The 15323-nt window shown below is 33.8% G+C and overlaps 3 protein-coding genes across 5 annotated transcripts in view; all 3 read right to left on the reverse strand.

The window, feature by feature from the left end:
- Positions 1-2350, reverse strand: part of LOC113474233 (ankyrin repeat and SAM domain-containing protein 1A-like) — a 4569-nt gene extending 2219 nt beyond the window's left edge. Inside the window, exons 1-4 of the mRNA XM_026834547.1 lie at positions 2233-2350; positions 1865-2050; positions 1150-1308; positions 670-807 (exon numbers count right to left, since the gene is read on the reverse strand). Coding sequence (XP_026690348.1) covers positions 670-807; positions 1150-1308; positions 1865-2050; positions 2233-2235 — 486 coding nt within the window. The 5' untranslated portion in view covers positions 2236-2350. The remainder of the gene's footprint in view (positions 1-669; positions 808-1149; positions 1309-1864; positions 2051-2232) is intronic.
- Positions 2351-2925: 575 nt separating this feature from the next.
- On the reverse strand, positions 2926-15185 carry LOC104265751. Of its 3 annotated transcripts, none has more exons than XM_026834469.1 (23): positions 15050-15185; positions 14499-14644; positions 13756-13942; positions 13280-13400; positions 12901-12976; positions 12680-12843; positions 12555-12601; positions 11967-12201; positions 11424-11578; positions 11008-11159; positions 10512-10745; positions 10062-10199; positions 9475-9636; positions 8909-9129; positions 8539-8676; positions 7687-7819; positions 7129-7279; positions 6466-6808; positions 6058-6277; positions 5723-5820; positions 5209-5379; positions 4615-4802; positions 2926-4382 (listed from the first exon to the last, which is right to left on the reverse strand). In XM_026834469.1, the coding sequence occupies exons 1-23, from the start codon at positions 15123-15125 to the stop codon at positions 3823-3825; spliced, it is 4116 nt and encodes a 1371-aa protein (XP_026690270.1). In that variant the 5' UTR covers positions 15126-15185; the 3' UTR covers positions 2926-3822. The 3 variants fall into 3 exon arrangements, with proteins under 3 accessions (XP_026690270.1, XP_026690269.1, XP_018667609.1); XM_026834468.1 differs by having other exon boundaries at positions 6466-6802; positions 11967-12219; XM_018812064.2 differs by having other exon boundaries at positions 11967-12219.
- The window catches only part of LOC104265752 (nucleobindin-2-like), a 1668-nt gene continuing 1511 nt past the window's right edge, over positions 15167-15323 (reverse strand). Inside the window, exon 5 of the mRNA XM_026834635.1 lies at positions 15167-15172. Coding sequence (XP_026690436.1) covers positions 15167-15172 — 6 coding nt within the window. The remainder of the gene's footprint in view (positions 15173-15323) is intronic.

Raw genomic sequence — 15323 nt, forward strand, 5'->3', positions numbered from 1 at the left:
TTTGTGTACTATCAAATAGAACAAGAAAATAGAATAAAAATGTGTCCCACCTTCCCTCACCCCACTAAATGTCAAGTATATCTCTAATGGCTAAATGTCGCGATGAAATATAGAAAAATATCCTGGTCTACCAAACTATGTTCTCCCACTCTAATCGGTAAACACTCATTCGTAATTTGTATGTGTTCTATACGCCGTGTCTTGCCATAATATCTCACCTATACGGAATATAATTATATTTGTACAATGGAGCGGTTATAATCAGCGCCAGTGTTTTTGTGTGGCGTTATTTAGAAGAGATAAAATAAAGCTGGGCGAGGGCAAAATATTTCAATCTATTCTGGGTTTCTAAATCAAAAAGATGTATCAAGTCAGCTTGAGTTTAATAACGCAAAGGTTTATTCTAACATTTACATCTTGAAGCTTATATAACAGTAGGGTAGGGGGAGATGGAACACCTTTTACCTCTGTATTCTCGTCCCATTTGTAGGTAAAAAAACATATATATAAAATCGTATCTGCACGACTCCCATAGGCCGCTGTTAATTGTTTAAAACACGATTAGGATATTTAAATATTATGTGCTAAAAGTGGCCCGTCACCCCACCATCGTTTATATATATATATATATATATATATTGTTATATTGTAATATAACACAGCTCTTACCAGTGTTGTGACACGGAACACATGGCAGTAATGATGGCCCGTCCTTGTATCGTGTGTAATGTAAGCAAACGTGGAAAGATCTTCAGAATCCTGGGAAGCAAACGAAATATCTTGTATCTCATGCTCCATAATTTCATGCTGTGGAAATAAAATATTAGTGCAACTGTATTTCCCATTCGTTTCATTTTTAGTTTTGTATAATACAGTTATATCTAAACTGTCATACTTTTAACATATAGTACTGTAGGATAAGATGAGAAACAGTAGTATAGCACTAAAACTTCATACTTCTTGATCCTGGTTTGAACAATTAACAACGTTCTTATATAATTGTTTTAATGGAATATAGATTTCAGAAGGTATTTTTTTGATTACTGCCAAATGGGATGAGAAAACCAAACATGTCCCATATTACCCCACCTTACTGTATATTGTACAAGTGATGTGATCGGTTAGGTGACCTTAGTTTGATAAACTTACCTTTGATTTAAAATCGATGAACTTCACGCCCTTATAATTGATCGATAAAGTTATGGTTGGTATTTTCTTCATCGAATCGGTTGACTTCTTCATTTTAGCGCATGCTTCTACAGTGGAGGGAAGGCCCTTGAAGTCCTTTATCAACATCGAGCCGAGATACTGGGTACAAAAGGTTATTTAATAAAGTGTAAATATTTATAAAGATATATTTGGTAACATAATAAACCATCAATGCAGTATTTTATGGCAACTCCTGACAGGAAACGACATACAAGTAGCAACCGCAGACTATGGGCAATGTGGGGCACCAGTGTTGTAACTTTGTGTCGCGATACCAGGTGGAACTGTGCAGATGGTGTGAATGCAACAACTTACATTCGCCTTGCAGACAAACTTTATCACACGGATTGTTTATTTATATCAGCCCGCGTGCTCTCCTACGAGTTTGAATGTTTTTAAATTATTGGGCCCATATTGGCCATATAGATTCAATTTCGTCGAATTGCTGTTTTTAATTATTGCGCTGTTAGTTTTTGCACATTTAAGTTTTAAACCTCACGCCTGAAGCCTCACGTTTCCTGAGTGCTTTGCAACGAATTCATTGTAGGTTACGTGCCTTTTCATTAGAGACGAGCTCTCTTTTTGCAGAATAACTGATAAGTTTGGGACGATATATTTCGTTACCAATACTTACGGAATGTTGCATAACACTTACATATGCTTGATAGTTGCAAGAGTCAGTCACAAGGTGTTCAGGAGCATGGCGCCACGAAGTGACGTTCACCCCGCTCGCTGCTTCATTTGGAGGACGCATTGGAAGAGAAGATTCGGATACAGAAGAACAAATGAGGACCTTTGCCTTTTCAGCATCCGGAATATCGACAATAATCTTAGCGGATGTCTGTTAAGAATTAAAAGATTACGGTAGCTGCAAAGTCTAAGTTCTAGTTAAATACGATATGGATAGTTGTAAAGGGCGTTGTTAAAACGATGGTTACGGTGATAAAGGGGGGAACACAGAGTCATATCAATAATATTACGTAAACTAAGAGAAAATAAGAACAGAAACAAAGGGTTCGTTACCATTTAGTTTTCATTTCCTGTCCGCGACAATAGGAATATAAGTTAACTCCAAAGCCTATAGTGGTCTAAATGGAAATTAAATCAAAATTTAATAAAATAAAACTTGGTCCTATTAAAGCTTCGACATTTTTGTTTGTATATTAATGTAACAGCAAATATCTCAGAGAAGTTAAACAACAAACTTCAACGTTCCATTTCTACAGACTTATAGGCCTACATATATTGTACTACGAGTCTACGACTAGGCTACTTATTTTAAATTTCACAACCTCTGCTGGAAAACAAATAGCAAATATTGTATACGAAGTTTATATCTCACAACTTACATACAATACATGTAACCTGAGAACGTCCTGTTGCATGTATACACGTCCCATTTACATTACGTACACAACTCAACTCAGCTTCGACGTCATATGCATCTGCACAGTGTGATGTTGCCAGGAAGCGGTTAGCCGGCGTCATTTCCGTTCTACAACAGTTAGGATTTGGAGTAGGTAGCAACATCAGTTTATAAGGTTGAGAATGGGTTCATGCACATGTCATCTGATGATGTCATTCCGTTATGCTGATTTCGAAGTCGCAGGTCGGCGTTTGAGCTGTTGAAGCTGTCGTAATACCTGTTAACACAACTAATATTTTTGTTTAAGAATTTGCCTGAGACAAAAATTAAACTCAGATTCACAACACGAGAAAAGTAAATAGAGATTTATTTAATTCCAATGGCTTCACATAATAAACGTTGTACATTTTTACTGGGGGTAACATTATCAAAAATACAGTTATACACGATTAAAATAGGTAAGAATCATTTTAGGTTTTCTGCACAACGAAAAGCTAAGTTGTTCATGTTACACAAATAATGCAATCATAAAACCAGGTAAAAAAACTTTTGGCATATCAGTAATTTGTGATGGCATTTGACTGATGAATTAGGCAGCTGAATAAATGCATATTTTGAAGGTAAATACTGTTGTTCACAATTTGAATTATGAAAACATACAAAATATATAAACTATTCTTAAATCAACACTATAAATACATGAAACACAGTAATAATGTATACATTAACCAAGTCAGCTATTTTCTTCATAAACTTCTGCTTTAGTCGAATGTCAATATTCAATGTCAAATTTAAATGAATACCCTACAACAAAGTATCACACTAGGCAATAACAGAATACATGTGTCGTGTAAAATAATTTGTATAAAAAATAAATATCTGTATAACAGAAAATAGGAATAAACTATTAATACCAATATTGTTAAAAATGTAATAAACTAACAATATAGTCAAGTGAAACTATTTTTTTTAAAACTTCAAGGAGTATTTGGTTCAAATCTGGCGTGGAATGATATAGTAGGGTAGGGGAAGATGGGACACCTTTAGCACAAAATATCTAAACATCCTGATCGTGTTTTAAACAATTACTAACGGTCAATGGGAGTCGTGGGCATATAGTTTTATAATTTCTTGAATGTTCTTTGTTTGCTACTAAACGGGGCGAGAAAATAGAGGTAAAAGGTGTCCCGTCTTCCCCTACCCCACTGTATAAATTATAAAAATATTTATCTAAGTGAATCCAACTACTAACGTTCAGTTTTGTTTGGGAAATAATTTTCATGAGCTTTCTGGTTCATTACCGCCGGTTCACCAAATATCATGGGAGGTCCCCTAGGTGAAGTCTTGAATCTATAACTTGGTTTAGGTTCCACTGGATGCACTTGCCCTGGGTAATGCATGTGGACTGTCATTACATCTCCTGCCTTCATTGAAGGGGGGAGAGATAGGTCGGATATTTGATACGCTGACCCTATACTGTTGTTAACCTTCCCATTAGTGATTAGTTCTCCATTTTCTACAAAATGCTGCTGTCTGGAAGCTGGTACTGTAAAACTAGGTGTTTTTCTATCTCCGTGCTTCTTAAACAGCTTGAATGAAAGGTTCTGGACAGGTAGGACAACCGTGCGTGGCAAAAACTTCTCCTGCGAACCACTGGAGTCCCTGAAATGTTCATGAGATGTACTGTTTGTTGATTCTGAGTTGTGGCTTGAATGGGAACTGGAGGACCCGCGCGTGCTTTTGTTGGACGCACATTTATTTTGTCTGTTCATCAAACTTATGTTTAAATCATTTGTAGGTGGGGAATCTGAAATTATAAATGTTTTGCTTGACTGTAGAGTGATACAACAGTTTAAAACAGTTTGTTTACTTAGGTGGTTAAAACTGACCTAAAGCATTGCAAGAACGCATGCCAATAACAAAAATATACCAACATGGCAAATATGCCCTAATATGTAATAACTACCATATAACTTTTGCTGAAAAATTGTCTTTCAAAATAAACTTACCTCTAATGTAAATACTTCAATATCACCCACCTATGTTATTGAAAGCATAAACCTCATCCTCAGTTTCTTCATCCATTTGTTTCAATGCTAAATCATCCTTGCTTATATATTGATGGGTTGGTGAATACTTCACTACTCGTTTATGATCACTTGACCCAACATTTGCATCACCAGTTGAAGGTGGATTGGAGTAGGGATTGCACAACATGTAATGAAGTCTATAAAATATTTATATCCCATAAGGTTGTCAAATGGTTTGTGTTATTTAGGGGAAGGTGTGATATAATACGATGGGGCCGTGTTTTCATTCTCTTTTTTCCTCCCACTTGGTAGTAAACAAAGAACACTTACAGAATTTTATAACTAAAGCTCTGAACTTTAGAAGAACCTTGGTAATGACTTATATGTGTTTTGCTGAAGGCTGGCACTCAAAATGGTGGTCTGCCAATAAATTATTTTTTGATACTTGAAAAAAATTTTTTTTAAACTTAAAATTGTTATACAAATGTGCCCATCACAGAAAACAAATCATTCCAATGTGTATACCAAGCTCACATGTTACATATGTATATTTAATGACTGTTGCATGTGTACTGATACTGTTAATAAATCACATTACATTACCTTCTTGGTTGGTCGTCCATGGTGTATTTTACATTGCACATGACTGTGTCCCTGTTGCCAGTATATAAGTTAGTTGGAAGTCGTGGAAAGTTCTGAATCTCCGCCCACTGCTCTGCCAGTTGCTCCTGTTGTTGTTGTTTGTCTTCCTTGGCTACATTTAACTCTGCCAACCTATTTAAGAACTACATGGTTAAAACGTAAGGGTTTGTATGATTATTAGTGTTGTGTTTTAATACAAATACAATAAAATAGCACATGTAATGTATTCGCTTTAAGCAATGATTATAAACCTGGAGTTTGTTGATTCAGGATTTGTCATTAAGAATTAATTCTTCCTATGCACTTGTTTAAATTATTTTTCATGATATAAATTATAAATGCATAAAGTTTACAAAAATAGGGTATTTCATTCATTTGTTAACAATATTTTGTGATGTTCAACATTGAGAACTGCTCCAAACTTGGTATCTTTATGAGTAGAGTAATGAAATTATTACTAGAAACATGAAACAACCTTCTTGCTGCTCTTTCTTTGATGCGTTCTTGGGCAAAGATTGGAATTCCTCCGTTGCTACGGTTACTGTATTTGCTCACAAATGCTGGAAATCTAGGCTGGAAAAAGAATAAACAGTTATATTTAACACTATGTTATATGAAAGGGATATGTAGCAGGTTTTACTCAGACCCATATTTGTAAGCAACTATCGTATTTAAAAACACCAAGATTAAGTTGAAAAAATGAAAATTTTCAAATATTAAATTTACTCAACTGAAAACAGTGTTAATATTGGCACCTAAAAACTAGAGCTATTGCAGGAGTCTCACAATATAATATGTTAGTTTCCAAACCTTTTGTTTTAACGATTCTTTCACCAAGATTTGCTCCGTATTTTTGTATTTAGATTTTGAAGTGGAGGTAGGAGCGGACACAGACTTTCCATTCTTCTGTTTCTTCTTTTTTTTCTTCCTGGAGGTTGAGGAGTAATGCTCGTTGTCCAACTTCTTCTTAGATGTAGGGGCTTCGTAAGGAACCTCTGGCTCAGATTCACTATCACTGTCTGAACTTGTCCTGTATTGCAAATATAAATTAAAGTACACCCAGAAATATAAGTTGAGGTTAGGAATTTTCTTAACACATTTAGAATGCCTCATAATCATGTAAAATGTTACACGCATCACAGTTAATGTTGTTTCAATCACCCACATTAAGTAATATTTACTTATAAGTAAACCTGGAGTGTTTTAATTCCCACTTACTCTGATTCTGAGGCCAAGTCTGACATGTTAAAATTTCGAATGGCATCTAAACAGCTGTAATCCAATGTATCATCTTCATTTATATCTTCTTGATCTTCCCCCACCTTTGGTTCCAATGCTTCTCTCTGACTTAATTGAATTGTGACATCACAGTTGTCTTTATTGAATGCATTGTTATTACGTATGGCAGTTTGAGAAGCAGTTTCTGCATTGATTTGATTTTGAACAATTGTTTCAAATACTTTAGGATTGTTTTGGGCAACAAGCTGAGATGTGACAGGCAATGTATTGCTTTTATTATCTTCAATTAGTTCAATCTTTTCAGGTTTGCCTCCATCTGCAACTAATTGATGAATATAAGATGCCAAAGAACATAACATAACTTATATGTCTCTTTAATTACATCTCTTTTGTGGAGTATTTACTACAATGTATTAAAATTCTGCAGTTGAGAGTACACAAAAAAAATATATATATGTTTTTAAACAGTATTTGTTTGGCAATAAATAGTTATAAATAATGTTGTTAAAAATAGAAACAGTTTTGTTAAAATACAAATGATGTTTTGTATTTTATAGGCCAAGCAAAGAAAGCAACTATAAATTATTAAAATGGTACCGGACTTGATTAAAATTTCACACAAACACTATTCCTTGTGCTTACCGTTTATACTAAGAGTGTTAGGAAAACACTTTCCTTCCTTATTTTGCAATGTTGGTATTTTCTTTTCCACATTATGTTTACTTTGATCCTTTCTTTCTACAGATGTGGTTTGGTTGTTTGAGGAAGTTTGTAGTTTCTGTTTCTTCATAATCTGAAAGTGTTTGATAAACAGGATACATATAAATGTAACTTTTTATTTTATACACTTCATGCCAGCTTATGTATGTTACTTTGGGTGTGATTTTCTTGGGGATTTTTTTTTTATGTATGGCTTATAAAATTGGACAACCCATTAGTGACCACTGGGCTGGATCAATTGCCGTTAATTGTCTTGCCAAAGGACACATATACTCAGAAAAGTAGCAGCGACAAGCCTTAAACGTTTGCCTTCTTATACAGTATACATCTTATACAGTATATATATGGTGTTAATTTGTTCCCTTGTAAGTTTTAATTTATGCATGGTGTATTTAAAACGCCATTAAAATTTAAAACCAAGTCCACAGTGGGCAAGCATTCACACCTAACAAACACAACTGCAAACAATGCAATGTTTACCTCTGTTGTCATTTGTAGAATGACTTTCGACTTTTTGACAGGATTGTCAAAGACATTTGAATATTCTAGAATACATTCGCACAATTTCCTTCCAATTAACTGGAAGTCACTGATGTTGAAATGACGGCCAATCCTGAAAATTGAGGGTGTCATATACCCAATTACTTAAAAAAAATTTACCAGTAGTCAGAGTACACTAAAAGAATGAATGAGTGTAACTTACTTTATCCTCGCGTAGCCGGAAAACGACAGTCCTTATAACCATGGTTTAACACCTCGTGCCAGCTTACGAGTTACCATGTATGTTACTTTGTGGGTGATTATTTTTTGTTTTTTTTTTTTCATTTTTTTTATGTATGGCTTATAATTTGGACAACCCATTAGTGACTACTGGGTTGGAGCAATTGCTGTTAAGTGTCTTGCCCAAGGACACATACGCCCACAATGGCAGCAGCGACGAGCCTTGAACCCATCACCAATGAGTTACAGACATGCGGGCTAACCACTATGCCACGGCGTCGAACAAGACTACAAGTTTTACAACCCATTTAATATGGGGTATCAAATCGGAGCTCTAAATTCTGCAATTGAGTACTGCAACCAATATTTAGCAGATAACAGCGATTTTGATAAACCGTAACTCCACAACCTCTTAATCACTTTATTGACATAATCATTTTATTTACAATGAGTTTGCAAGAAAAAAATCCTGTTTTTGTATTTTAAAACCTTATGTCATGAAATATGTCCCTTATTGTAAAGAGCTTGTCATTGCTACATATGTTTGAGGGACAAAAGCTTAGTTTTGAAGGATAAAAAACGTGTTTGTATTAAACTTAATGGCCAACTGACCTGGATCCAGCTATTGTTCCAGCAAATGTAGCTTCGAGAGTGAAACTATTTGCAATTCCCATTTGTCGAAACATGACAACTCTACCAGTGGATTCTTTGCTTCGACGAACTGCGTATTTCGTGTCATGGAACGAAAATCTATAAAAAGAAAACTTTTGAGACATCGGTAGGATATTATTTAAGGACCTCTTAAAGAAATTATGGCATTGTCATTATGGGGTTTTCAAAACTCTCAAGAGCTTTCTATTGTTTTGTTGTTAAATATTTAAACTAGTCTGTTAGAAAGTCAGCGCCATTATCAGCTAATCAATCAGCATTGTCAGCTTTACAAATATTGATTTTCCAATTTCCGTTGAAACTTCAATCCCACCTGTTCGGCAAACATTGAAACATCAACCATGGAAATAAACGTTCCTCAACAAAATCAATGGCAGCTTTATATTCTTCATGCTTTTTTGGGGGAGCTGGTTTTCCATCTTTATTTCCCTCAATGTTTTCAGTTTGTTTTGGCTTCAAAGCTTTTCTCTCACAGCCGTACATAAAGACTTTGTGTTTCCTGCTGTGACCGTGAAGGTCGCAGTAAAACAAGATCTGTTTGAAAGAACAAGTTCATGCTAAAATACTGTTAATAAACTGAACAAAGTGTAAACAAAATATTGAAAGTGTATTTAACGAGATAAAAACTTTACAAAATTTAAAAAAATGATAATTCATGTATTAACAATGAAAGTACAAATATATAATAAATAAAATATAGAATACAAAACTTACTAAAACTATAGTTTTGCAAGTTGAACTATAACAACTTACACTTTAAATTTCATCTCTAACGAATAACATTATTAGTAAACCATGTTTTATAAGAATAAAATAGTATAAAACTATCAGAACTTCTTAGCAATATTATAGATCTTACACCTATTAAGTGAAACCTACTGGGTGGTCTTTGTTAAACTGGTCCACCATTTCCTTCGTATGCCATATAGTAGGAAAGTAAGATTGTTTTGGGTGACGATAGTTTCTGTTTAAATCTCTTGCAGCAAGTGAGGTGCGATAGTTACCAACTATTACACCATCTGGATTAAGCATTGGCACAATCTGTATTGACAAACATTTTGTTAAATATATAAAAAGGCTAGACATGGTACATGCTAGCAACGCATGTGTTTACCTCTGTTGTCATAACTGCTGGCAATGCATGTTGACACACAGATAAATTACAAGAATAAAGTCAACGGGATCATTTATGTAATCCACAACCAATACAATACCTAATTGACTTAGGTGATCAACTTTTACAATTACAGTTTTACAACCTTATTGTACAGCCTAATTGGTACAGTGGTACTGACTTATTACATTAAAAACTTTGATATTTAATGTAACGCATAACTTGTTAAATAAGATTTTTGTAATAAAGAAAAACAGAATATTGTAGCTCCTGTATGTTGACAAAACATTAATTAAGCATTAGTGAAGAATTAGAAAATGACAGAACAGCTAAAAATCATGAAATATCGAACTTTAAAAATGAACTTTTTTCTCAGTTGATCAGCAGTGTTGTTATCTGAGGTGAGAAAGTCAAGCACCCCCTTCATCATCCAACTTGATTGAGACTCACCAGGATGTACACGAGCTGTTAGAATGATGCCTTGCTTGCTCTGTAGTGAAAAGTCATTTGTTATGCTATTATTTTTGTTTCTATTGTATTACTTGACATAGCAAATTTTAAGCGGAGTATAACAATTTTATGATTTAACACTCTAACAAAATTGCCACTCAAACCGAAAATATTTATTTTTGCTGTACTTACTGTTTTAAATGCATGTTTAAGTGACAAAGCCAATTTTAAATCGCACTTTCATTGAAAATTAAGTCTTACCTGCAATCTAGACTTGTGCTAGTGTTTTTATATTAAACATATTAGTAAAACCAACTTCTGGCATATGAAACTTTTTTCATTAAAATCCCACCTGATGTAAATCCTTGTATTTGTCTTTTTCTTTATCAGGAAAATGAGTGACAGTGAGAAGGAAGCAAGTGTTTCCTGCATCAGTTTCACACAAGACCTCCCTCTTAACATGCTTGGATGAGTTCGGACACGCCATAATCTCATCGATATGCCGCAGTAGGTCGGAGTAAGTATACGGGTAGCAGTGCGCAAAGTAAATTGTGTCGTCTTCACATTCAGCCCAATCAAATGAAACCTAAGAAGCAGATATTGTTCATAAGCAATTGTGAAGCATATTTACAATGGATAGTCTTAAAGACGCTTTTTAAATATTTTTCAAATTCCATTTCATACACCTCATGCTTCCCAGTATCAGCTTTGCGGGTTTTAATTTTTGTTGTTTTCTTGTAGAAGTGTCTGTTTTTATTTACAAGGTTAGACTAAAGCATGTTATTAATAAATTGGGAACATTTTCAAATCATTTGCACATACCCATTCACAAACATAAGAATACCAACCTCAAACTTTAGGCAGTAATATTGCAGGTCTAATGATAGAATTGTATTTCTTGTATTTGCACAATAAGTGTAGCTTATATTCTTCCCACCTCTGTGCCAACCTATCCCTTTCTCTTTCGCAAGATGTTCAGAATATAACAAGGGTTTCATTCCTAAAGGAAAATACCATTTTGGCATAAATCTAATGAAAAATTCTGCAGAATTTATTTTTCAGGCTAACGTATTGGTATCGTATTTAAGTTATGAACAATGTTGGTCCTAATTTTCAAAACAGTTAAGGGCGTGGTGTACTCATATAACTAGGATAAAATATTTCATAAATTTTAAAACATTTTTAATAGAAACTATACCAAATTATTAAAACAATTAAATCAATTAACAGTAATGTGTGGTTTTAGGAAATCAGATTCTCTTACCATAGTTGTACAAGCTGTCCTTCTTAAGGAAGTTGATGATGCTGAACTTGTAAGTGCAGTTTGGTTTCGCTTGTTGAACTTTGAAGTAGTACCACTGGGTGTGTCGGTTAGTGTACATATCAGTTTTGAGGACTAACTCGTATTCTAACTCCCCTCTGTAGGTGAAAGGTTAAATGCAAGATGCTAAATATGTAAACAATCTACATAAACAACTTACCTAATCAACATATATAAATTTGACAGGTTGTCCATTTTTTGTAATAAAAAAACAAGCCATGGTGTATTTACATTTGCTATTCACATTATTATGATGAAGGAACTTTATTTTGAATGAGTACACGGTGACAAAGTTACATTAGCTGTACTGTACTCAATTACTATGCCCATAATAACATATACAAGTATTGTAAGTTTTGAACCCAAATACTAGGTAGATAAAAAAATATTGATAATTTGGTAATGGGCCAATTAAAATGCGTTCCTGGGTTTTGGTATTAACGCTTCACCTAAACCCCTACATAATACAAATATAAATTAACTCACGTTCTTCTTGCTTGTCTTAAATTTCCCGATTCAAATCTTGACTCGAACACAAGAGACTCTGGCATTCCATCAGGTACAGAGTGGGGTGGGGGTGACCTTGATGATCGTTCACTATCATATACCACTGGCTTACCATGCCACATGGGTTTAGATAACCCATTGGTGTGCTTGGTGTATGGGGCAGTTGTTGACCGTGGAGACATGATACTCTCATCTTCACTGGTTGCACGATTTTCTGGCAGTTTAGGTTTTACTGTGTAGAAGTTTGTATAATTTGAATGTAACTTAATATGTTACAATAGTTAGAAAATTAAATTTAAAAACTTACAGTGGCAGGGGTTCTGAAAGTTAAGCCATAATTGGTAGGTTACCTTTCCTCATTTGACAGTTTAAAGATAACTGTTTAATTAAATTGCATAAACACTTTGACTTTAGTAACCCTTAAATTTAATTAAAAATTGAGTTGGGACTTTTACATACTTTGATGTCAAATTTGTTATCCTACTTTTCATAAACACACAGAATATATTATGTATGAAAGCAATTTAGTAATTAACTTATGGCAATAATATTTATTTATTAACTCACTGAATGATTCGCCATACATTTCATCTTTAGGGCAGGACAGAATAAACCTGTAATTCGACATACAAAAGCTGAATTAATAAACTGAGACTATAAAAATATTATGACAGACTTTTGTTATTACTTACTCGGGGCACGGGCAAACAGGGCCAAAACCATTTGGCCAAAATGGTCCAATTCTGCTCAATGCTATTCCATGTTTATTGAGATATTTACCATCACCAAGTTGAGTTAATTTTGACCGACGAGACTTTGAATTAAGAAGACTGTTCATGCCTTCTTTGGTATAAACCTGAATTATATTTGTTAATAATATACTTGTTTATATTGTTGATTTTTGTTTGTTTACCTGAAAACATTGCCTGTTAATACCATAGCTGGGCAGAGCTATTCCAGTATATTCCCCAACTTTTGGGATCAAAGGCCTGTCAAGATATCAAATAAAAATGGCATGAAAAAAATAACAAAAGCATATATATAAACTGTTGCTGGAAGGTATAAAACAAATGTGAATCAAAAACTTTTTCACAATTTAGCTTTGATGTATTGTGACCTTTATTTATCAGGTTTAATATCTATCAAAATATGAATATTCAATGCAAAATGGTTTATAACCAATAATCTGCAAGTTAGTAAGCTAGAATAATGTTTTATAAGAAGGTAGGCCATAACATAAACACTTATTAATGTTTTGTGTCATATTTTATAGCATGAACACTTAGCATTACTTTAAAGTGCTGCCGGGAAATCCTCTTCTAGATATTGAGAACAGGTTTGAACTGGAATGATCGAGTAAACTTAAATCTAATCCTCCACACATGCTGTTGGTATGACGGTCAGACCCATATGCTGGAACAAAGTGATTATCATACAGGTGAAAGTAAATGAATAAACTGCAGAATAAGGGAACACACATTTTCTATTCTAAAGTATTCCACTACATGAACAAAAAATATTACTTTTAAAAAGATTACAAAGATCATAATACTTAAGATGGCTAGTGTAATTGACCATTTGAAACATGAAAGAACAATTTGATTTACCACGCTTAATTTAAAGGTATCTACTTCTGAAGATAAAGCATAAAATGGAATACTCAGCAATAGCAATTACGGTACTTTCATAATTCTATAAACAGAACTATAGTTAAAAGTTGACTTAACATATTATTATTACATAGCATTCTATGTTACAATTATATCACCTCTACTTCGAGCACCAGTTTTCAGCAACCTTAAATTTGCAATGGAGGCAGGGAAATTCCCTTTGCTGTTACCAGAATACACCTGATCTGCTTGTGGAATATAATTCACATCAATGTATTTAAAACGGGCATCATTTGGATCGGCGGAAAGTTGTTGAAATGATCTTCGCTGTTGAAGGTAGTTGACCTGAAATTAAACAGTTAATAATTATACATATATATATAATTAATTAATTAAATTGCATAAACAGTATAAATATTCCAAACAATAATGCAGGTATACATCCAATCTATATTATATTACAATGCAGCATGTCAACAAACACTTTACCTATTTTTTTAGTGGATTACTTAAAAATAGAGAACTGTAAAGATAGTGCCAACAAAATACGTATAATCTATAACTCATAACCACTATGAGTATCCTAAACCAGTTGCCGTAGGTCCACAATAGGTGCTTTTGCAATATTGATCAATAGGGGTTGGTAGTCTATTCACCATAAAGTGATATTCTTATGTGTACAGTATCATAAAGGCAATATTAGCAGACTGTTATCTGCATGTTGTCCTTGAATTGGTGCAATCAATTACACAGGTATGTTCAGACATGCCTTAAACAAGACCTTTGTTATATAAGTGCGCAATACTAACGAAAGCATAGTAAACCTATTTTTTTCAGTTTTCGCTATTAGAGCAACTATTTTTACCCAAAAATCAAAATAGTATATCAAAAAAAGTCCTACTTGTAGCTTCAATGCCTTCCTTCTTTCTGTTTTTTTCTTGGCCGCCCATTTCTTATGTGAGGATACAATAGGAGCAAGGGCCTCCTGTACTTGATATGAAAGATCATTTTCAATCTTGGAGCGAAGGTTCACTTTCCAGCCTTGATCTGTGTTTAATGAGAAAATTAATTCGCGCCGAAGTTTTACCCTAAATTATTAGGGTTTTAGTTACACAGGAAAAACAAACAATTATTTCGATTACAAACAACCTGTGCCTGTGCATGTAGTTTCTTTTGAGTTGTAATGATGGAAAAAATGTAAGAATTGTTTGGGAAAACCCCAAAATTAAAGATTTATCTATTCTATTGTTTTCAATCTGGGTTTCATACATTTCATGCCCATTTTCAACTTTAAAGTATGAAACTTATGTAGGTGATAGCAGCTTTAAACTTCGACATAATATTAGCTATAAGAGGCGGTATATATGTTATGACACCATTAATAATCATTCCTGCTTAAATTGTCAAATCAGTAAAAATCTTTTATATAGTGAGGAAGTGAGCTAGACTAACCGTTTTCCAAGGACGTTGAACCGCTGCAGATAGAAATAATATCCCCAAATCGTGTTTTTCTTGAGTCTACCGACATGCACGAACATATGGTGAATTAAAATAGTAAAACAAATACAGTTACATCTGCAATACGTTCATCATATAGCAGCTCGTAAAAATGTAAAAAGATTCACGACGTTTAAATAAACTTTGTTTTAAAACAAGGTTTAAGCACTAATACACTATATGAACGCTGTCTTACGGAAAATTGTATTATATATCCCAAAACTTTTGC

Source organism: Ciona intestinalis, chromosome 5 (genome assembly GCF_000224145.3).
Source record: "Ciona intestinalis chromosome 5, KH, whole genome shotgun sequence".
In the NCBI taxonomy this organism is placed as follows: domain Eukaryota; kingdom Metazoa; phylum Chordata; class Ascidiacea; order Phlebobranchia; family Cionidae; genus Ciona; species Ciona intestinalis.

Bases quoted from the DNA above. Each gene is read 5' to 3' on its own strand.
- LOC104265751 (XM_018812064.2), bottom strand. From the start codon at position 15,125: ATGTCGGTAGACTCAAGAAAAACACGATTTGGGGATATTATTTCTATC. The intron at 13,401-13,755 runs GTGATATAATTG...ACTTTGTTCCAG, and splicing joins AACTGGTGCTCGAAGTAGAG to CATATGGGTCTGACCGTCAT. The intron at 6,809-7,128 runs GTAAGCACAAGG...TTCATCAATTAG, and splicing joins TAACACTCTTAGTATAAACG to TTGCAGATGGAGGCAAACCT.